This window comes from Hypomesus transpacificus, chromosome 23, assembly GCF_021917145.1.
Source record: "Hypomesus transpacificus isolate Combined female chromosome 23, fHypTra1, whole genome shotgun sequence".
Classification (NCBI taxonomy): domain Eukaryota; kingdom Metazoa; phylum Chordata; class Actinopteri; order Osmeriformes; family Osmeridae; genus Hypomesus; species Hypomesus transpacificus.
In genome coordinates, this window is record NC_061082.1 from 10,734,976 (window position 1) to 10,758,811 (window position 23,836).

At 44.7% G+C, this 23,836-nt stretch overlaps 1 protein-coding gene across 1 annotated transcript in view; it reads right to left on the bottom strand.

Annotated features, from left to right (window-relative positions):
* Nucleotides 1-540: 540 nt before the first annotated feature.
* LOC124484985 (aryl hydrocarbon receptor-like) overlaps nt 541-23,836 on the bottom strand; it is a 32,014-nt gene continuing 8,718 nt past the window's right edge. The window contains exons 2-11 of the mRNA XM_047046164.1: nt 22,743-22,930; nt 9,171-9,280; nt 8,381-8,470; nt 6,329-6,449; nt 5,825-5,964; nt 5,425-5,627; nt 4,937-5,046; nt 4,487-4,628; nt 2,624-4,316; nt 541-2,342 (exon numbers count right to left, since the gene is read on the bottom strand). Of these exons, the coding sequence (XP_046902120.1) occupies nt 2,238-2,342; nt 2,624-4,316; nt 4,487-4,628; nt 4,937-5,046; nt 5,425-5,627; nt 5,825-5,964; nt 6,329-6,449; nt 8,381-8,470; nt 9,171-9,280; nt 22,743-22,930 (2,902 nt within the window). The 3' untranslated portion in view covers nt 541-2,237. The remainder of the gene's footprint in view (nt 2,343-2,623; nt 4,317-4,486; nt 4,629-4,936; nt 5,047-5,424; nt 5,628-5,824; nt 5,965-6,328; nt 6,450-8,380; nt 8,471-9,170; nt 9,281-22,742; nt 22,931-23,836) is intronic.

A 23,836-nucleotide genomic window follows, 5' to 3' on the forward strand; every position in this document is an offset into this window, starting at 1 on the left:
ATTGGTCAATTTTCCCCGTCACTCTTCACACCAAAACACATGGCTTGGCCTTCTCCAGGACTTGTGAAGTCCTAACCAATGAATGAGCCAGCTAACTGGGCCTTAATATAGACAGACGATTCTGATTGGATAACATGTTTTCAGGACATGAACTTGACAGTAAGCTTAACTATGAACAGAGATGAGAGAAAATGTTTTGTATTAAATGAGATATAATTGTTTTAAATTATTTATTGAATACTTTATTATAAGTATTAAATATGTTATTATTTATAATTTGTTTAGGCCTTCTCTGAAGGCGTAGAAGGCCCTGAAGGTTCCCCACTGATTTATTGGTATCTATACAGCATGTTGTTAACACTGCTGTAATTAATGACCACTGTTATTTACACCGCCATGTGGCTTATAGATCAATTACACCCTACTAGCTCAATCTTGGACAGTTCCCACTCATTTTCTCCAAGATCACTGTGGTTAGTGAGGTTTAAATACACTATGATCGTTCTAAACTGCCGTGTCAAAGTCTGTATCAAACAGATGTTCTGAGTGACTCGTTTTTTAATATGAAAAAAGAATTTCACAATTCAAAGAAACAATCTGGAACACATGGGTCCATCTTCAATAAATGGCATTCGCTACGTGTCTAAATACACGTGCACTATACTAAATAATATAAGATTATGTGGATACAAATAGTTTACAAAGAGTAGTATACAGTATGTATAATAGGTATAAGAATATACAACATAAAAACAGAACATTTTCACAACTATATTGTAAAACAGACAAAAAATGTATGCCAATATATTGTGAAGACAAAATAGTAAGTTGCAAAGTAAATATGAGCGCCATTCTCCTTTTTCTGTGCCGGCATTGATGAGAGAAAAAAGAGCATTCACAAAAGGTGGCACCAGGTAATTTCATCCTGCTTATGCAGGGCAGGCGGACTGTAAGGCACAATAGCGGTCTATCAAATTGCCAGATACATTTCACCAAGGTGAATGTTTTAAGGCTGTCATATTCAATATTTTGACTCTTTGAGTCTGAGACTGCTGACTGAATGAAAGCAACACAGAGATCGAACCCAGTTTGACTTTATGCCATGTGGCTTCTACCTGTCTTGCCCTTTTTACAAGAGCACCGAGAGGAAGTAGGTCAAGAGGAAAACTATGATATTGACGTGACTCCAAAGGTCTCTGGGGACAACTGGAGAGGGACAGAGTGCTGACGTGAGGCTTCTTGAGACCTCTGAATCAAGGAGGTGTCATGCTATGTGGAAACACACAAAGGTAACTCTGACCGATTCAACATGTAGATTAATTTGGCCTTTTGAGAGGGTTACAATCCTGGGATTTGGGTTTCCGGAGTCTCCCCTACAGCCATTACAACAAGCCCTGTGTGTTTTGATCTCTTGTTATTGTTAATAAAATCACAAGTTATTGATGTAGAAGCATAAGGCAAATGGCTCAGTGGTGTTATACAAAAACAAAACTCATGAATACTATTGATGTAGTATTGACTACATCGGAACATTGCAGTTTTAAAACATGGTTTGAATACCAACAGTATTATAGTGTATAACAAGCCTTGCATTGTAAGTTGTGTGTATTAGGTATTTATACACAATGCAGTGCATATGTTTTTCTGAAATAAAATGTGTTTTCCTATAGAATTATTTTCATAAGCTATTATTTGTGTTCTACACACACACACACACACACACAAAAACACACATCCACACACACGTACTGTATGACATAAAAACCGGTTAAAATAGAGTATACATTAGATAATAAAACAATAGTATAGATACATTTTTTACACTGCATACACATCTTAAATGTGTGATTTACCAAAATAAAATATTTTCTTTTCCCATATTTGAACATATGAAAGTGTACAAACTGAATACAAAAGCTCACTTAAAAACGAAATGAATCTGGCTCGCTTAATCATAATATTACAACAGGGAATTTGGCGACCTATAGGATGTCATGTTTAACCATGCTTAGAAAATATAAGAATATCCATACTTCATACTTCTAATAATCTTACTCATAAAGAACTTGATAGATGTATAGGCTTCATCTTGCAGCATTATATAAACACACAGCAATATGGCAACAATAAAGACACAACAGATATGACCAAGAAAAATCACAGGAGTGTGTAAATTCCTCTCTGATGTATGATTCAAGATCACTTCTCCATTTGGCCACAGCTCCTCCCTCTGTTAGTTAGATGTCGCAGCAGTGGATTTGGCTGTGGTCTGTAAAGTGCATGTTTTCATCTACCAGGGGCATTGAGAACAGTCCAGTGCTGTCCAGAGTCTGGCTCAGAATCTAGTGAAAAGAAAAACGCATAACAAACTGCAAAACTGTATGTATACATATTTTTTGTTTTACTGTTTTAGTTTGACCTTGCTCCAAGCAATAAACTGAGTAAAACAGAAATTATCAACTATCAATTATCAAACACATCGAAAACATGTTTGGGTTAATTGCTGTTCTCAAAAATGTAAAGAATTTAAAAGCATTTTCACCACACGCTTAACGTTTCCCTCCCTCCAGATGTGTAGGTGTGAGATGTAGGTGTGTTAGGTGTGAGATAGATGCTGCTGTACCTGTGTCTGGCCGTTGATGCTCAGGTACTGCTGCATCGCCATGCTGGGTACGACGGAGCGTGTCTGGGGACTGATGCTGGCGTTCTCCTGGGCGATGGCCGACGTGCCCACCACGGGTTCACTGTGCCCCCACTGGAAGTAACAGGACCCTTGGGGGGGACTGTAGTCCTGGGGGGCGTCCGTCCTCCGCTGGCACAGAGACAGAGAGGGGTCCTGGACTGTGCCATCTATGTGGTTTCCGTTTTGGAGGGGTGGCAAACAGTTCTCAAACATGCAGCTGTTGGATGAAGCTGATGGGGCAGGCTGGCCCTGAGCCAAGCCCCCCACTTGTTGAGAGTGGTACAATCCACTGGTGTTGTTGGGCCAGGGGCCTGCAGGGGGCAGTCTCTGGGGGTCTGACAGCTGACTCAGGCAGACTGGAGGAAGTTTGTACCCATCCTGCATGAGGCCGTTCTGGGAAAGCTTCTGCTGCTGGTTCTGGGGCCACTGCTGGGTCTTTGTGGACTGAAATGGGGCACCTCCTTGGAGGCAGGCTGTCGGGAAAGGAGCAGAAACGTTAAGGCCACTCGATTCAATAAGGGGGGAGGTGAAGCCGTTGCAATGCATCATGGAAGGCAAACCGGGGGGTACAAGGTTGGTGTTCCCCCCAGAGTTCTGCAGCTGTCTGTTTGCTACCATGGTGGCCTGCAGGTCGTTGGGAGAACCACGCTGGTCAGATTGGCCGGAGCACACCTGGCCAGGCATGACCTGGGGGCATCCCAGGGGCTGGACTAACTCCTGGGCACAGAACCTGCCCCCCTGGCCGGAAGACTCTGGGAGGCCAGGGAGCTCCACCGATGGAGTGAAAATGTCATTAAGCTGCAGCTGCTGAAGTGTGGGGATGTTTAGGTCTGGTTTAGGGACATGCGGACCAAAGTGGGTCAGTCTCTGGGTGCTGATGAACGCTTGGTTAGGACCTTGTCCTGACAGGCTGGCAGGCCTGTTGTTGGGACTCTGGGTATTGAACCCGTTCAGCATGGGGAAGAGAATCTGCTGGTTTTCTGACAGTTTCTCCGGGCTAGAAGCATTCATGTAGGGCTCCGCCTGGTTGCTGTTAGCGAGCCTGTTCTCCTTGAAGAGCACCTCCTCCACGTAGGAGAAGATGTCGTCCGTGAGGATATCATGCAGCTCCGGTGTGGAGTTCCCGTCGGCAGCGCCCTGGCTCAACCTCAGGAGGGCGCTCTCCCAGTCCATCAGCGCTGCTGGGTCCATGTCCAGCTCCTCCAGCGTCGAGCACAGCCCGCTGTCCCGCATTATTTTCCCCATGGAACCAATCATGGCCGCCACGGATGCGTCGTCTTCCTTCACCCCCAGGGCCTCCATGCTGATCCCCCGGGACCCCAGGGCCTGCCAGGGGTCGCTGGGTACGTTTACCAGGGCATGGCTGTCCATGAAGGCCTGGTCCACAGGAAGAGAGGGCTCCACTTGCTGGGTGTAGAGAAACTCATCCTGCTTCAGCAGAGAGCCGAGCAGGGACGAGGGGTCCACCTCTTTGGGGTCCACTGTTTTGGGGATCTTGGGGGGCATGCCACTGTTCTGGAACTCGGTGGCATCCAGGGTGGGGCCCGTGTCGTACAGGACGGCCTCGCCCGTGGCGAAGCTGAACGGCAGCTGCATCTTCCTTTGGCGGAGATGCTCCTCCCCCTCCGCATTACTGAGGAATGAGAGAGACGGAGAGAGAAAGAAAGAGAGGGAGGGAGAAAGAAAGTGGATGAGAGAGGGAGAAAGAGGGGGGAGAGAAATTGATATTGAGGGGGTGCTACAGTGTGGGACAGTTGAGTTATAGATGTAATGTAATCAGGAGCTTCCTAGTCAGATACTCACACGAGCGCTCTCTGACGTGCGATGATGAAGTCGGGCCGTCCCCCTTTGTAGACCAGCTTGGCGTTGGCCTGGACCCATACCCAGCCACCTGTCTTAGTCAGCAGTCTGAACACTGTCAGGCCACTCTCTCCAGTCTTAATCACTGTCAAACGAACAGCAGGTGTCAGGATTTTGCTCTTAACTTCAACACAGTAAATCACTGTAGATCACAGAAGCTCATAAAGCTTATAAAGATCAAATGGAAAATGTATCATCCATAAAACAAAACACATGACACGAGTGAGAATGGGTTGAGCTTTGACAGGAGAAACAGGTCTACAGCTGGATTAGGCTTGTCCCTACTAGTGTACTAATCTTGTCCCTACTTGTGTACTTATCTAGTATATGCGCAAATACAGAATGTACTAAACAAATGGGAACAGTATTTTGAATAGGAGTATTGGGACGTACTTCTAACGTGGTTGTCAGCACAGTGCATCATGTCGGCAGCGTGGATGAACTGGTATCCAGAGCCTCTCATGCAGAGCTCTATCTCTGAGTAACCCAGCACAACCTTGCCCCTGTAGAGAGATAGTAGAGGAGATAACAACTACTGAACACTTCAACCTCTGATGACAAAAAGGAGATAAATACTAATACGATATACTTTGACTAGATTGAAGCTACAACACTGTCTACTGAAGAGTCTGACATAAAAAGAAGAGGGTCCATGGTGTTTCTGACACTGTTTTAAGTGAACTTACACGTTTACACTATTCGAACGCTCAACACAAACCCAGACCCCACCAAAGCTAATCATATTTAGACAACCTCAGGAGGAGATCTGAGCACGATTCGTAGTGGAGTTTGACTCTCATTTTGATTCGATTATTTTGTCGCCTTTTCGGTGACATCCTCGGCCCTCACTTCTCCATGCAGCTGAGGGTTTATAGGGTCACCTGGTGTCGATGCCCATGGGGGTGAAGTCCAGCTTGTGCTTGGTCTGGAAGATGAGCGTTTTGGACCTAATCTCCAGGATGGAGGGGGTCTGGACGGGTGTGGCGATGGTGAACATGGCCAGCTGGGGCGGGGCACGGCTCCCGTCCTCTCCCATGACGCTCTGGCCGTGCAGGTACTTCAGCCTCCCCTGGAAGTTCAGAGCCTGGATGGCAGAGAGACATATGAGGTTCAAATGGGGTGAGATCCGGATGTGATGTTCCACTACCACCCACCACAGAAAGAGACAGTCAGGAGACGGGCCCTGAGAACAACTGGCCAAGGGAATGTAGGATATTTTCTATTTCACTTTTACGAGACCGTGTTTGCTTGATCACCATCCAGGCTCTCCTTCCCACCTACCAGGAAGCCAGAGGAGTTGTCCAGGAGGCAGCGGAAACGACAGACAAAGCTTCTCTCCAGGAAGGAGGAGTTCTCTGGAGGAAGTTCATCTGGGTTGTAATTCACAAGGTTCCTGGTGATATCACTACTATGCTGCATACCTAAACATGACAGGATGGAGAGGAGTGTCTCATCAGTAACCTACCCTGGATTTAACCACAGGAAGCTTTTTTTTGTCTTGTGCTGTGTCTTGTAAACACAGACTGTTCTGTGCCACTAACTACTGTATTACTTATACATCATAAATAAATCCCAAACTGATGTATGTACTTTTGTATGCCACTTTAGATAAAAGTGCAGGTTAAATGAATAAATGTGAACGTGTTCAGTATTCATGCAAACTTAACCACATAATAGATGGAAATGAATAAAGCAAGGATTTGTCTGTTTTTATGACAGAAATGTCCAGAAACCAACCAGTCTCTCAACCTTTCTTAATAATGTAGCTTTTGTCAGATCACTCACTGTCTCCCCCCTGGTCAGCGCTGAAGGGGTTGGGGTTGAGGGAAAAGTGGAGCTGCCGTCTGAACAAGGCCCTGTCGTCTGTGTGGATGAGCTCAAAAACACTCTGGTGGATGACATCAGACTGCAGGGAGACACAGGGCAACAGAACAAACACACCCAATCACTGCTTAGCCCTCATAACAAAGATGTTTTTGAGACGAGATATTGTTGCACTCTGTCTTGTAAACAGGCTGGACCTTGGCATCAACCACTGTCACATTGTTAGAACTTCGAGTCCTTGATTATACATCACTTACTAAAAGCTCTATTTGTACGTCTCTTTGGATAAAAGCTTCTGCTAAACGAATAAATGTACATGTAAATAACAATGAGTGTGTTTGCGTGTGGCTTCTATTGAAATGTTTATAGACTAAGAGACTCTAAATAAATTTGGTAAGGGTCTTCAAAAGAGAGACTTCAGACAGTGACCACCCCCTTTGAGTTCTACTTCTGAAGTTTTACAAAAGCGTGTCTCTTACTGAGCAAACAACCCCTAAAGCCACAAGACTGACGAGGGTCCTGACTCCTGTTGTGCCTTGCCTTCTTTTTTTTGCCTCCTAGTTGCCAAGAAGTCTCAACTTGAGAACTGGAATAACTGTGCACATCATGGTACAAGCTTAGACATACCGTTGGAACACAGAGAGCAACATCACAAAGCCACAATACAGTTGACACAGGATAGTCTCTGTCAAACCCAATCAGATGAGACTAGGTATATTTCCTCAAGACTTCATACGAAATAATCCCTGTGCACATACAGGGAGAGCTTTTTGAAAAACACAATGCCTTGTGACATTGATCTCCTCAGGGCATCTGTCTTTGCGGTGATCTCAGAGAGATCTGAGATAGATCAAACACACAGGGACTGGGCAGGACCGCTGAGCGGGCATTGACAGGGAAGTCCAGCACTTATCTACTCCCAGGCTCCTATGTGGCCTGGTAGTAGGGCCTGATTTACAGTATAGACCAGTTCTGGATAAAACTCTAAACCTTCGGAGTAACATATTCTGCAAACTCATTTAAACTTTCCGTAAACCTACGTTCAAAATTCCTGCAAACTTCTACTTTAAACATTTAGTAACTTAAGGAGTACATTGTACAAAACTCTTGTTGTTAGACTCTGGTCTTGCATTGTTGGCTCTGCTGTTCCACAGTCCACCCAACAACATGGACAAGAGATCAAAGAGTCTCCTCCGGCCTCGTCTCCCTGTTCTGTGGTCTTTGTGGGACAGTCTAGATGCTGTGCAGATAATGACCATAAGCATGGCTAATAAAAGACACATGTCTGATGGTAGATCCTGCTGTACTAGGACACCATGTAAAAAATTGTGGAATCTCCCTTTGTCAGTGGAGAAGACAGTTCTGATCTGGTGACTGTGTAATTACGGGGAGAAAGGAGAAACACAACTGCAAATTTGCTACAAGACATTTCCTTCAACACCTGCTTATTTTGGTTGAGCAACAGGTTGGGGAGCAGCAGAAGTGCTGCTTTGATAATGAATGAATTTGGGTGCTCACCAAGTTATTCTGGGCTATGCTCTCCAGAAAAGATGGGGCCTTGTTCCTGTCCCTGCTAATTAACAACACGTTTTCCTTGGCTCTGTCTCTAGCTCTCCCACTCTCTCCCTATAACCACCTCTCTGTCTCTTTTTCTCTTGAAGCGATTGATCTATCCCTTCAACTAGGGCTTGGCAATACTGTTTGACGATAGAAAAACGTCCATTGTTTCATATGATTCTCTATTGTTTCTATAGTGAGATCCCACTCGTCGGAAATATTTACGAATATACGAAGCATAGTGAAAGAGCGTGCTTGACGACTAATCAAGAATCAAAATATGAAGTTTAATTAGTTATGTAAAGTTGGATAGAACAGTGGACCGGTCACTGTATCAGCTCTCAGCAAGCACATACATAAGGGATAACCGCAGGGATATTTGCACATGGCATCTGTTTACTGGTTTGATCTGGTATGTGACATGTTGACATAGTTACAGAGGGTGCTGGTCCTTACCTGATGGAAGCCCAGGTAGTCTTGGATGGTAGGGGATGAATAGAACACATGTCCCTCTGCGGAGACTACTAGCACGAAACCATTCAGAGCCTGGAAATACACACACACAGTGAAAGCATGTCCACACACACACACGCACCTGTTTATGATGCTAGTGGGTTTCCAGGTCATAGTGCTAGTGGGTTGCTAAATTATGATACTAGTGGGTTGCCAGATCTGGTTATGCCCCTGGCAGGTGATTGTTCACAACAGGAGAGCAAATCATGCGAGAGGAATCCCAAATATGCCAGTCTCAGACTGTGCATATCAGCAAACATGGTGCACAGTACCATGGGAGAGCTGTTCTTTTAATGGCTTTAAACCGTGACCAGGCTTTGGCGAACAATGCCAGGACAAACTGTTTCACTTGTGACAATTTCATGCTAAACGGATAGGGCTGGATTACCTCAATCCACTTGGATTAACCAACAAATACACAAAGTCTAATGCCTAACCTACGCAGCTGTCTGTCAATCTGTAAAATTAGATATTTCACCCACGAGCTGAGATAGATTATTATATATTAATGTATCATCCAGGCAAATATGTATTTTCACCATCACAGGACCAATGTTTGTTGTCTTCTCTCAGCAACTTGATTAAACTGTAGAAAAAAATAGTCTGGGATAATCTAAGGATTTGGTACTGTACCTAGCACCTGTCTATGACAGGTTAGGAGGTATGATAAGTTCTGTGACAAACGTTCCTCCATGTTTTGCTTTGCACTCCAGTGTGTGTTCCTGGGAGGTACCTGAAGCAGCAGATCCCCCTCTGAGAAGGTGGACGGGTCCACTCCATTCAGCCCGTTCATGCTCAGCATGCTGCCACCAGAGAACATCCCACAGTTTTTCTTCATGGTGGCTGCAGATGAAGTGAAGTGAAGGGGAGGGAGAGAGGGAGGGAGGGAGGGAGGGAGGGAGGGAGGGAGGGAGGGAGGGAGGGAGGGAGGGAGGGAGGGAGGGAGGGAGGGAGGGAGGGAGGGAGGGAGGGAGGGAGGGAGGGAGGGAGAAAAGGATAACGGGTTCATGTCAGCATACAAAGTTAAAAGCAATACACACAAGAGTCTAGGGTTTAAACTGCCTGAACCTGTGGCCACGTTCACAAAGTTTGTTTACAGTTTGTGGGCTTTTACCAACATACCAGCTTCTCCAGCTTTCCTCCTCCTCAACATCCCAACCCATTCCTCGGTCCAGTTCAGTTATCTTACTACTCAATTTGTTCTTCACCTAAACCTCACTCCGACACACACACACAGCTTCCATCCCCCTAACCCTCTGACCCATCCTCCCTAACCCTACCCTCCCATCCCATCCCATCCCCCCTAACCCTCCCATCCACCTATACACCCTCATCTCTAATTCCCTAGACATCCCATCTGCTCTTTTTAATCATCTCTCCCTTTTTACCTGTATCTTTACTCTGTCGTCCCTCCCTCTTTCTCCTGTCTTCTACTCCTTCCCTCCTTCCTTCCCTCCCTCCCTCCCTTCCTCTCTCCCTCCCTCTCTCTTTCTGAGACATTGGGGAGAACTAAGAAGTGGGCTTATGTGATTCCACAAGATACAACAGTCCCTCTCCCTTCTTTCTCCTCTCCTCCCTCTTTCCTTCCCTATGAAGGTCCAAACACACAAGGATCAGGAGACGCTGAGTGAAAACAACTGGTATGTGTGGGATTGCTTCATCATAGGCTGTTCTGCTCTCTCTTGGCTGGTTTGAAGAGCTGCCACGGTGATGGGCTGAATGAGAATCAGGGTGATGAAACTCTATCAATCATGACCAGGACAGAGAACACTTTTTCGTCTTCCTCTAAATGACATAATGTTGGATGCCATTTGCACACATCTGGTTCAACACATGTGCACACACACCCAAACACACACACACACACACAGGCATACAACACTATTGAATACTCTTGTTTAGTCTGTGTATTAAAAATAACCTGCGTAGAAACACCATGTTTTCGGTTTATCGAGAAACAGATGGATCCCAGATTTTCAGATTCCTCCCTCTGTAATATTAATGATGCAGATTTTGTAACCTGCTTCATAACACGTAATATTACAGCTAGACAGAATTGCCTGTGATTTCCCTGCCGCTCGGTTATGGGAATCGAAGAATATCTACAACTTTTAATTATACCACATCACCACAACTTAGATAAGAGCTGAACAACACAAAACACTTGTGAATGTACTCTCACAAACCTGACAATTCTGTTGAACATTAACTCTATAGCATACGGCGTTAGTTTCATTGAGTTGCTATCAATGATTGGTTTAAAAAGTTCTAACACTCCTCCCTTACTCACTGAATGTTACATCATTAGAAGGTATAATGTGTACAAACTGTTTTAATGTTCCATTTTGTAAGCAGGGTAGGTAAGTTTGGCAAAACTAGCAATTTTGGCTTGAGTTCCAACCTTATAAATCCCATCTTCACCCTTCAGAGCCACTCCCCCACAACACATGAACACACTGCTTGACTACTGCAGGGAGGTAGTTAGGCAGACAGGCAATCGGTCCGAATGCAATGATTGTTTGTGTCCTGCGACGGCCATAGATGTTGGATTTTTTTTACTGCAGAACATTTGATTTATTGATTTCTATCAAGATGTTAAGTTTATTTGAGCAAATATGACAAAAAAGTCATCTCGAAAACATTACCTGCCCTGCCTTCAAGAGTGCATTGTGAAAGGTCACAATTTAAAATAAAACCAGTTTAACAAGGCATTGTTGCTGTCTATGTTAACAGACACTTCTGTGTTCAGGCAGGAACACTTAGTATGCACAGACTGGAACAACAGTTTTCTATCAGAGCAAAAACTTTACCCCGTCTAAACGTCTTGTTGTTTCCTTGTTAGTTTATGTAATGCTAGTGTAGGTGTGGTGTGTGTGTGTTGGTGTACGGGGTGTTGGGTCCTGTATAAATGTATGCATGTGCAAGCTGTGTGTTCATGTGCGGGAGTGAGATTGTGTGTATGGGTGTGTCCTATTTGTCCATGTCTGTATGTGTGTGTGTGTGTGTGTTTGTGGTAAAGAATTCCAGATAATAACTCCCTGGCTCCATTCACCTGGACAGCCTTTCAGAGGAAAATGAAGCAGAGCTGCTCAAAACTATTCAGCCTGTTTAGAGAACCACTGTGGTTTTCTTGACATGATCGGCAGAGAACTGGCAGCCATTGGAAACTCAATAGAAAACACTGACAAGAGAAGTTTTCCACAGGACCAAAACATAGCCTCTATGAATCATAGAGTCCTTCTATGAGTTTAGATTCATAGCTGCTACACCTTCTCTAATTAGGTTCCAAGGTTAAAAAAAGTGCTTTACCCAACCTCAGTCTCCCAAACTAAACAATGACTATGTAAACTCAAAGACCTGAAGGCGGGATGTGCTTCGAGAGAAATGCTCAGTTTAAAACAGTGTATCAGTGTGTGCAGCTGTCACCCAGTACTTGAGAAGCTACTCTTCTGTGGTTCCTTCTTAAAAATAATGAACAACACCCCTGCTCTGGGCAACTGAGGATAGTTAAAACTGAGCCGTCTCTACCTGAACATGCGACAAAGACAGAGAGGTACAGAGCCTGTTAAGACAGACACTTCCAGCCAAGGGATTACAGACGAGGACTTGTGATCTCCAGCACTAAGTTGTAAGCAGTTTTTTTCTTTGACAAAGATCCCATGCTGTTTACAGCACACCGCATTCCCTGAGGCGAAGACCAGAGAATGGGCGGGAGTGCAGAGCATTACTCTGCCTGCAGTCTGGCAGTGGGCTAGCCACCAGGCACATGTCCAGCGCTCCTTCTGGTGGTCATCCAGCCTGTTTGTTTTGGCCTGGCCAGGCATGACTGCCCCCTCTGCCAACCTGGCCAGTGGAAGCAAGTAGAACACGTCAGCATCGTGGAGGGCTCTCTGGTCGGCCGGAGAAGGATGGCAGCACACGAAGGAGACGACAGTCGATGTTTCATTGATGTTGGCCACACGCTACCTGGCTGTTGTCTGATGTGGTTTAGCTGCCTCTCCAATCCAACCAGTCTGGGGGTTTGGCCAAAGAATAATGAACCCCACCACCCTTCCTCACACACATACACAGAGGTATGCACACACACACTCACAGGGCCTGCAGGCATGCTCACACACACACATGCACACAGACTCTGATTAGTATTCAACTAATTTAGTTCCTACAGTTTTTCTGATGGCTTCCAAAAAACTAAGAATGGATGTTTAACTCCTGTGGACTTCACGTTCAGTATTAAGAGTGGTACACATAAAATACATAAAGTGGTAGCCTATTTGTTTACTTCCCCAGTAGTGTTGTTACAAAAACCGGTACTCCGGTACCAAGTCGGTACTCAAACGAAAAAAACTGTACAATTTCTGAAGTTACAGTAGTAGGGTCTACCCAGGGTCTACCCGGTACCCATGCAGAATCGGATGCTGACAAGCACAGTGTTCCCAAAGAAATCTCACCAGAAGTCACTGGTGGCTCTCTGAAAAGTCGCTAAAAGTTGCTAGGTTTGTCGCTCCATGAGACCTTTTGTCGCTAGATAGGGCTAAAAGTTGCTAAATCTATCGACAAAGTCGTTAAATTGGCAACATTGAACAATCGTAAGATGCCGGCATGGTGACACGCAGCTAATGCTGTAGGGGCTCCACTAAAAGTTGTTGACAAGAAAGGTGGAAGAGCCACGTATGGAAATACATTGGGTTTGAGGCAGATGACAGTGAGAACATCGTTGATCACCAGAAAACAAATAGCAAACATCACCGTTCATGTACTTTATGGTTTGCAGCATACTGTAAATGCAATACCTAATACTGGGGCATATGAAAGGAGAGGGCACAACAAGGTTAACACATTTTTACAGAGGCTTTTAGATGACATAGTTTGCTGAAATGTGTGTGTTGGGGTTTGGGATTGGCTGACCAATTGGGATTGACCAAAGTTTAACATTAACACTATTCCCCAGTAGGTGGTTCCACTTTGGAATCTAGAACGTTTTACTGACACACACACACATACACACACACACTCACTCAAGCCCACCTGAGCCCACCCAATCTGTGCAAGTTCAAAGAGAGTAAATCCTCCCAGTTGAATAGAGCTTTTGTTTCCCTCATGTCTGCGTAGTGGTGCGTCTTCAGTTGCAGAGCAGGTTCTGACCTGCTGAACAGCTTCCCCCAGACAGAGAGGGAGGGAGACTAGTGAGAGACTAAAGAGAAGAAGGGAGAGATTTTAGAGAGGAGAGAGAGCAAGAAAGGAAGACTCGACAGAGAGGAATTGAATATCATCCATTAAATAAATGAATGTATATACAGAGAGAGAGAGAGAGAGAAATGTTCTCATATATATATGGTGAACATCTGGCGGAGCACTGACAGGGACACTCATAGAGTTCTGGACATCCCTTCCCCTTGACCCTCTCCTCCCCATCAGACGGCCAAGCAGCGTGCTTGTATGCTGGGGTCGTGAGACCTGCTTGGCCCCCTCCCCTGGAGCCTCAGGAACTCCCTTGACCTTGACAGTGTGCATCTAGTGGTGGGCACGCAGGCAGCCAACAGGAGAGCTGTAACCATACTGTATGGCAACACATAATGTGCAATAAATGCTGGCAGTTAACAGCGGAAAGAAGGAACATAAAAAAAACTATAGAGAGAAGAACACAATGCACAATTCACCATGGGGAGAGTAAAGTAGAATGAAAACAAGCAAAACGCCACTAAGGGGTCTACTCACTCACGCGAACATTGAACAGGAAGAAAAAAAACATTTAGGGGGGTGTGCTGGACTTTCCAAATATGGGCTTGATTTGCATGTAGAGTTTACAGGATTTACAAGAAGGGCAGCGAGAGAGAGAAATATATTAAAAGAGTATATATGTCTGTCTGTAGTCTGTCTGAATGTGTGTATGTAGTCTGTCTGTTGTCTGTAGTTTATTCTGGATGTGTGTACGTGTGTTCATGTGTGTGAATACACGTGTATCCATGTGCACACGCTTGCATGTGTGTGTGTATGTGTGTGCTTGTTAATAATTTTTTGTAAATGTGCTTGACTTCATACAAGTATGTTTACATTGTCTCAGTGAGTGAGCGTGTGGGTCTGACTGTGTGTGCATGTGTGTGTGTGTGAGGATGTGTGCCTGGGTGTGTGTGTCTGCTGAATGTTTGTGTAAGTCCTGTGTGAGCTCTTGCCAAGAGGACTAGGAGGGAGGGAGGAAGGGAGGATGGATGGAGGAGGAGGAGGGAAGGGCGGTTAGGGGCCCCCTGCCCCCTAAAAAACTTGCGTGACAAGAGTGGACGGACGGGCTGGGGAGAGGGAGGGAGGGAGGGAGAGGCCACATCCTGGGGTTTTCCTGCGGCGGCAGCTCAGATAAGGGAAGCGCTCTTGTCGGTATTGCTTACAAAAGCCCTAGGGGCCCGTGGGGGAGGAGGGAGTGTTTTTTGTGTGTGTTCCTGTATGTGTATATACTGTATGTGTGTGTATGCAGTCAGCCAGATCAGTCCCATAGCAATGAGAAAACCTGTCTTTTGGCACAAAACCAAAACTGAACACAATCAACACCCCCTCACAGCCAGACAGTCGGCTGGACTGTTTTGCAAGCCTTAGTTTGTGTGGTCTCACATGAACAGAGCAGAACCTCTGGCAGTCCTCCAGCCGTTTCCAGATGCACCTCCCGCAACCCCGACTGTCCACAGGATTCCTGGCACTAACTTAGGTTCATCCCTAGGATTCAAGATCCATGCAAAACACATATTCACTCCGCTTTCTCCATAAGTCTGCCAATGACAATTCAAATGTCTTCTCTTAATTCCCCTACTCTTTTTCGTTTATGTCATGCAAACTTGCAAGTTAGGATGTTCGTAAATGTAAAACCCAAACAGAAGCTACAGTTGCCAACTCAACATCAGCCTTTAAGAGGAAGTCGAGAACGAGACTCCATTATCAACAGGGCAGAAACAGCATTCTGCCACCACCTTGGTGAAAACAGCATTTGTTTTTTAAAGACTTTTTAACAGACAGAACTGTTACCCATATCAGTTAGCAGAGTATATATTTGATTTATGAAGTCAGGATTCAGGGACAATCACACTACGTAGTTCATTTCAGAGCACCTAGCACACAAATCGAAGTTTCTAGTAACACTAACACTGTTACAGTATATTAAGGATGATTTGATTCAGCTATGTATAAACTTTCTGTAAAACCTAATGATTCCCTTAAAAATTCTAAGATATAAATAGCTCTTGGAACAACTAAAAGATAAGTTGATGTTTGATAACCCTTGTGCAAAAAAGCCAAACATGTTGGCCTCGACAGTTCAACAGCCGATTGTCCACGAAACTGCTTTTCAGTTTCCACGAGTGCTCATGAAATCTGACACTGTTTTTGCAGCCCATATCCAACATGTTAACTGTGGCCCGCTCAGTCTCAAGCAGACTTTTATAGGACTCCCGAAATGTAGATGTCTCTTTTAATGTTTGCATCTTCGCTTCAGTCCAGGCAAACATACCCGTTATTTGCAAAACAAAGCCCTGCCAGTCCCGAGAATGGTTCATGTCATCTTTTCAACAGTATGCAATTAGATGAAACCCGAAGACTAAATGGGGGGATGGGGGTGCATCTAAAATATGCTTTGACTGGTAAGGATAAACTCTGGAGCATGATGTATACCAGGAGTGCTACCTAACACTGGTATATCACACTACAGAACAGACAATTCATGACGATTCACTCATAATTGAATATACACGTTAGCTGAGGAAGCAAGAAAAAAAACTGATGAAAGACACAGGGAAAGACAGAGTGACATGTAGACATTGAGAGTGAGAGCGAGTGAGCGACAGACAGATGGACAGACAGACAGACAGAGTTACACAGAAAGAGAGAGAGAGAGAGAGATTGAATGCAGGCCAGAAAGATTAAGTGTGAGGAGAAGTAGGTTTAGGGAAAAAAGGGAGAGAGAGAGAGAGAGAGAGAGAGAGAGAGAGAGAGAGAGAGAGAGAGAGAGAGAGAGAGAGAGAGAGAGAGAAGAGACAGAGAGAGACAGAGAGAGAGAGAGAGAGAGAGAGAGAGAGAGAGAGAGAGAGAGAGAAGAAATGAAAGCATGCCAGCTATGCATAGGGGGATATTATCTTGATTTGAAAACATGTAGTTCCAGCAGATCCAGTACACAGATCTCTGTTCTCACGCAGATGTGCAGGAAAGGGCAGGGCTAACAATTAAACAAGAGCCACTCAGGAGGGCCACAGCAGCCATAGGATCATCCTCCTGTCACTCAAGTTGATTTATGTCCCTATTACTTCCTTGTCCGGAGGGAGAAGAAGGATCCCCAGCTTGTTTCATATCAGCTATGAGTGCAATCTAGGTATTTACAGGAAGGGAAATTACTTCGATTGGATTGTTCATCAGGTTTGAGCTAACCAATTCATTGAGTGTCCATTTATTCCTAGAACCAGAAACAGGAGTCAACTTAGACCAGAGCAGGCTCAACAGTTATATACTGCTGCTAATCAAGCCATTCCTATGCTACGAGTCGACATTTCAATGTCAAGGGATTATGAAGGAAAACCACGACTTGAACTCAAATCTCACAAACAGAGATGTGCATCAGTGTACTCAGTCATCTGTTTGCGAGTTGCCAGCGAGTTGACCACAGATCTTGAGAGGAAAATAAAAGATTTGTGGATTGTGGTGGTACGGGAATAGTTTGGAGACAAACATCATTGTTGATCCTGTATCTCCTGTTAATTTTAGCCTCCTTTATCTTTGGTTTCAAGGAAGATCCAAACAAAACACTGTTATCATAAAAGTTCATGGTTAAGGTGTGTATTATTTTGTGACTTCACAATCTATCGATCTCTTCAAAGACAAATGAAGTATAAAAACGTTTACTTTTATATGACCTCTGGCTGCAATAGACAGCATAACAAACACCCAAAGCATAGCACTTTGAAAAGTCTGCATCAAGTTAGTTAACGCTAAACCATTGGATTTTTTTCATCCAAAATGTTTTGATCATGTACGGGAAACTGTGTGATCTGTCCTGTCTGACATTTAGCTGTTAATATTTCCAGATTCCTCAAAGCCCTGAGAGATAAGTGACTCACCCACCACACTTACACATAGACCTCCCCCCCCCTTATGATAGTCTCACAGTGCTCCTCAAACTCCAGACTTAGGTCTGTTGATTACGGCTTTCAATAAACACCCTGATCCATTGTGGAAGTTACTAAATGTCACAGTAAACCCAGTGGGCTGAGTCCAACAGCTGCCAACTAAAGCAAGAAGTTAAAATATGAAGAAAAGTGGAGAAGTACAGGCGTGGGCCAGAGAAACCAAAAACATGAGCCTTCCACCAAACTCAAGTCTGCAGAAATGAAAACATCATTAAAACCGCTTCCCAGTGGTCGTTTGCCTTCTCACGATATTCTGAAAGGCGAGCCATGCTCCCAGAGCCAACAGGCAATACTTCAATGATAATAAAACCTGTCACCTCAGTGAAATGTCCTTCTTTCCTCTGAGATGTTGATATTGAGTTGACAGGTGAATTACTTTGAGATTTATAGAGTCTTAAAAGCAAAACATCACGTCCTTCAAGGAAACACACCGATATTCAGTTAAGCGTCATTCAATAACAAACAAGAGCGGATGTCTCTGAGACATGCAGAGTGACACCCTCTGCCAACGTTGAAGCACTGTGTGCGTGTCTTTGTGTATAGGTGCCATCTGTGTGTTTGTGTATAGGTGTCATCTGTGTGTGTCAAAGGTATCAACATACACTCATTTCCAAACATGACTGGCACCACAAAAGACTAACAGGCCAAGGATGTTCTCAATGAACTTGAAAAGGCATAGTTTTTTTCCGTCTTTTTTTGGGGTAACAAACTGAAAATCTAAGAACTATCTAGAGATCGAAAAACTAGCTAGATAATCTACAAACTATCTAGACAATCTAAGGACTAAGTTTCCAAGTCACACTCAAGTTGCTAATCAGATCAGTTGAATAAGAACACACAACTGCTTCAATCAACCGTGTGTCTTGTCTCTTTCTGAACCACACACAAGGTTTGCTAAATGGTTACAGCATCCCCTGAAAACCTGTCTGTTCATTATTCTCCATAGCTTTTAACAGAATTTCTCCTGAGCTTGTCTCCACACGAGAGCTGGGTACGTTTGTTTTGACTACTAAAACCCTGAAATGTTGACCTGGCTGATACCATCTTGGAGAGTGCAGATGCTTGGACTGTGCTATCACCTGCTCCATCCACCTACCACCAAACCAAACCGATTCTTCTGTTGCTAGGCTACAGAACAGGGTAGGTCAGAGTTAACGGTAGGCTTCAGAACAGGGTAGGTTACAGTTAATAGTATGCTAAAGAACAGGGTAAGTTACAGTTAAAGGTAGGCTACAGAATACTACAGACCATACACAACGAACCAGCGATCCAGACCATCTATTCACAACATGTCTCTAAACACTGCAATGACACGACCAGCCGTATAGGCCTGCTCATTTAATCCCTGTTCAGCTAGACAGAGGGTTCCAGTCAAACAGCCCAACCCAGTCCTGGAGCTTCTGTTCATGCACAGGTACACACAAATGGCTGGAAACACAGTTTGGTTTGGGAGACGGAAGTCTGCTCAGGTCACAGGCCTCATGTTTTTAACATAGGAAGTATTCTCCAAATTGAGCAGGAACAATGACCAGCATCACACTGACTGATCAAAGACTCTTACCATCACCATGGGGGAGCTGAGGAAATCATGTTTGATGATTCCGCTGGTTCCAGTTTCTAAGTGTTGCTATGTATGCTATCTGGGCGCAATTGTTCTATGAAACAAAGAATGAACCATGGCAAATGTACGGGTTCCAGCTCCTTTGAGTTTGGGTTTAAAGCTCAGAGGGTGGGCCTCATGGCATGCGAGAAGAACAGTTAGGCCTGGCTGCTATGGACGCCTAGATGCTGGTTCAACTCCACGGTGACTTCTCTGAGGGGAGGCAGGGTTGTTGGTATAGGGTTGGTGGTGTGGGTAGAGGTGATGACAGGAATGGTAGGGGTGGTGGTGGGGGACAGAGGTGGTTGTGGAGGTTGGGGGGTTGCCACTGACCCCCATTAACATGCCACTCGTTCTAGTAAACAGGTGGTTCTAGCTCACAAACCCCTTTTCTCTTTGAGAAACCCCATCCTAAGTGGATATCCCTAACAGTGCACAACGCCGTCTGGAGGGCAGTCTGCTTTTTGCTTGATGCCTAAAGTCACAAGAGCTGCAAATACAGCCATCAGATAAACTTTCCCACAGTTTTTGTGTGTGTGCTTCTCTGCACAAACTGGAAAGTCGTGTTTTTTCCTGTGGAGAACTTTGACCTGAAAGCTATGAGTGAGAGGAAGAAGAGAGCACAGCCTTCCTGGATGTGGAGACAGTTTGGAACATCTCCACGAAGTCTTTGAACCTGGGGCTCTGACTTGACCTTTCACCTCACCGGGTGTTGGGAAAAGAGGGGACAGAGAGGCAACACGATGTAAGGATTAGAATGGCCACCTTTGTTATGGTTGTTCTTTATAAACACTACGTTTTCAGTCATGTCTCTGTCTTACACCAAGCGTCTAGCACAACCCTTCATAAAACATAAAATACCTGCATGGTCTTCTTGGGCTTCTTCAAACAGCCTCCTGACATTTGATTCATTCAGTAATATAGGCATTTAAGAAATGAATTATATGTGTATATATATACACAGTACAAGTCAAAAGTTTTAGAACACACCCATTTTTCCAACAGCTTCAAGCAGAGCTTAACACTGGACAAAGTAAGCAAGTCTCAGTTGAAAGTTGAAATGCTGCAAAATGCTGTGGTAGCAGTTTTGGTTCAGGGTGCCACTCACTCTGTGACTCTGGATCCAGCAAAAGAGCCCTCAAACCATTACTTTCAACCCTCAACTGAGACTAGCTTACTTGACCAGTGTTAAGCTGTGCTTGAAGCTGTTGTCCTGTGAGCCGCCTATCACGCAAGAAGTTGACTTTCAGAAACTGTCTTCTGATTCTGTTGTGGCTTTGGGTCTGCCAGACCTCTTCCTGTCAGAGTTTCCTCCAGTTTCCAAGTGCTTTTTGATGGTGTAGGAAAGTGTTCTCACTGTCACCTTGGCTTTCTTGGCAATTTCTATCTAAAGTAAAGACCAACACTTATAAGTGTTATAATGGTCTGTCTGTCTTCCTTTGTTAATTAAAAAACCAACTATTTTTTTTAACCTCGGGCAGTTTACCGCTTACCTTTGTACCAATTCAGGTTATTCACTGGACTTGAACTGCTTAAATTTCAAAAGAATAAAAATAAAATGGGAGTGTTCTGAAACTTTCGACCAGTAGTGTATATCCAGATAAGAAGAATAAACTCTACACATGCCTGCATGCCTAAGACAGCAGCAGGATACTGACCCCTATGTGTTCAAGAGGAACGGGAATGTGTCCCCTCCAACCATGGCTGAGAGGGGGGGGGTATCCATGATGTTTTTAACTGGCAGGACAGCCTTGACACTGCTGGTTTTACAGGCTCCACACAGATGTCTGGGGAGCAGCTCACGCTAGAGAGCCAGGGGGTCAAAGATGAGGTCTTTACCACCCCCCATCTACTATTCATTTAAACATACTTGAAGTCTCCAGCATCAACACACTTCAACACAACTTACTATCAGTTTGTAACACCACAATCAAACCGCTTGCCTTGAGAAGGGCGACAGAAACTCGTTTTTTGAGAGTTTAAAATATTCAGGTGAGAGGGTGTGACGGAGATGGGAGGAGTTGAGACATTTTATGAATGCCATCTCTGCTGAGTTTGAGAAGGGCTGAGTAACCTCTTCAGGGGTTGGTGACACCACCCGTTCATTCTTAAATGCAGCAGCTCTAGCACACGGTCACCTGAGCACGCCTCAGACACTGCAGAGAGCTACACTTTAAATAAACTGTTCTAACAGCTCATAAATCTATTTGGTCATCGCTGCCCACAACCACCCTCACAGTCCCTTTCAGCACCTTGCATTCCTCCATGGCAATAAGAGTTACGTTAACACAGAAGTAAATGAATGGGGATTATTTTGGAAACTGGAAAAGCCATTTATGTTCCACAACAGTTCCAGGAGTAGGCTGTATTTCCATGGTGACCAATGGGCAGCTGTGTGCTGCACCTTGTGCAGACTGAGGAAGAAGTACTCCCAGACTCATAGGACTTGATAGCAAAGCCAGAGGCGCCTTGAGAACTTACTCAGCTGGTCTTCTGCCAACAACAGGGCTTTGATGTGTTTGCAACCCTTCCATGCTGGACGTGTTGTGGGTGTTTGTGATATTTGACAGGAATGAATCATGGCTCTGAGTCAAATGAGTCATCATTAGTTTCAACTTTGTTGTTGGAACCCTGTATTTAGCCTCATGACTGTCCTGAGATTTAAAGGATGTGATCAGCTGTTGAGAGCATGTCATGGTTACAAAACCAAAAAATCAAGATGGTTCCTATTCTGAAGGTCATAGGTTATATCTTTTTATTTCATGAAAAGAAAAGGTTTACTTAATTAAATCAGTTGTGATTACTACTTGTGATTTGGCTAGGGAATCCGGTAAAAGTCAACCACACACGCTTCAGGATGTGCCCTTTTCCTAAAATCAGATTCTCAGCATGCCTGGCGTTCCAGAGACTTCTTTCACGAATAGACTCACAGACCTGCCCTAAACCTGCTCCCAAACTCATCTGTCACTGCACTACAGTAACAACATGAGAGGACATTAATGGACTGAGGTGACATGTGGTACACACAGTATGGGCTGGAAAACAGATAACTGAGTTTCAGAAGTTATATTTCCAAACTGCCATAATTCACCAACATTCCTATTAAATTCATGGCTAAGGATAATTGATAAAACCCACACATTAGTGGACGGGGTTGTTCTTGTTGTCTAGTTGTGAACAGACAAACGTCTCCAGAGCCGAAAACATTTCGGTGACTCAGGTTAAACTAACGGGATGGGTGTGGGCCTGTTTAAAGTTATAGCAACTATTTATTAATGTTGGCCAACCCACAGATGTTAAAATAGCTTCATAACAAGGAAAGGCCAGACAGACATTTCAGATGTGTTTACACACGTGTTCTTGTTTAGGGAAATGAGCAGAATTTAGTTATTGTTTACAGTAGATCCAAACAGAAAGGTCTATCACCTTCTGAGCTGTTGTGTACTGTTTTAGAAAAACATAAATGCCAGTGTTGACTGATTCATTCTACAACCGCTTCTCTTTTGCTCGTTGGGCTGAACTGACGTGTACTTTCTCCGAGACTCACCTTTGAAGAAGCTCTTGACCTTCAGGTATCCCACACTGAGTCGCAACACGGACAGCTTGTCCAGGCGGGTGTGCACATCCTCGGGGAAGGGCAGCAGGCCCGTCAGACGGTCCAGTTCCCCGTTAAGACGATCCCGGTGTCGCTTGGAGGGGTTGGACTTGCTGCCATCTGAGCCTGGGATCTTTTTCCTGCACAGCCAATGAGACACAGAGATATGGTCCCAGGTCGGATCACAGGAAAAGATTATGCTGATATTATATAATAGTACCACATTTTATTGTTGTGATGGAGATGACACTCAAAAAGCTTACGGGTATTATATTTAATGAATGCTGAAATTGAAGAACATGGTTCATGTAGACAGTACCATGTCTCGAAAACAACTACACCAGCCTTCAGCTGAACTGAGATCTAATTTTGCTGGAACTCCTAGAGGGCCGTCTATGTGTGATAGTGGGGGAGCCATAGCTGAACAGTGCGAATGGAAGATTCACATCCTATACTTCACAAGCTTGTAATGCTTGGCAACGATCACATGCACTAAAAAGCTTCCTGTGCAGTAACATAAGAAGCATGAAGCATGTAACAATGGAGAGACGCTTCCTTGTGCTTTATAGAGGGAAATGGATAACGAGTGTTTAAAAAGATATGAAACATGACTGAATCCCATCAGCCGGGCTCGGCCACCAAGCTTTTCCCCTTCGAGAACGGCGCCCTTCTGTGTGGGGCGTGTGACGTGCTCGTAAACCAGAGAGAGTCCAGACCGAGCATCGGCATGGCAGTGCTCTGGCTCCAGACCCGACGCAGGAAGGACAAAGCCCTTCATAAACATGTCTCATAAACACCAGAGCCTGTGTCTCATCGTTAGCTGACTGAGATACAAGTTGGACCAGACAGTGAGAATGCCCGGGGCACAGACAGGGCCTCCAATCAAACAGCAGAGCAGAGAGAGCTATTAGTGAAGCAACTGTCGTTCATAAGCCCATTCACTAGAGGAGGGACACCCTTCACTCGTGAGGACAATGTGAGGGTGTATGGAGAATACACTGTGACAGTTAGCAGACTGTCCTGCACCAGAACACATAACGGAACAA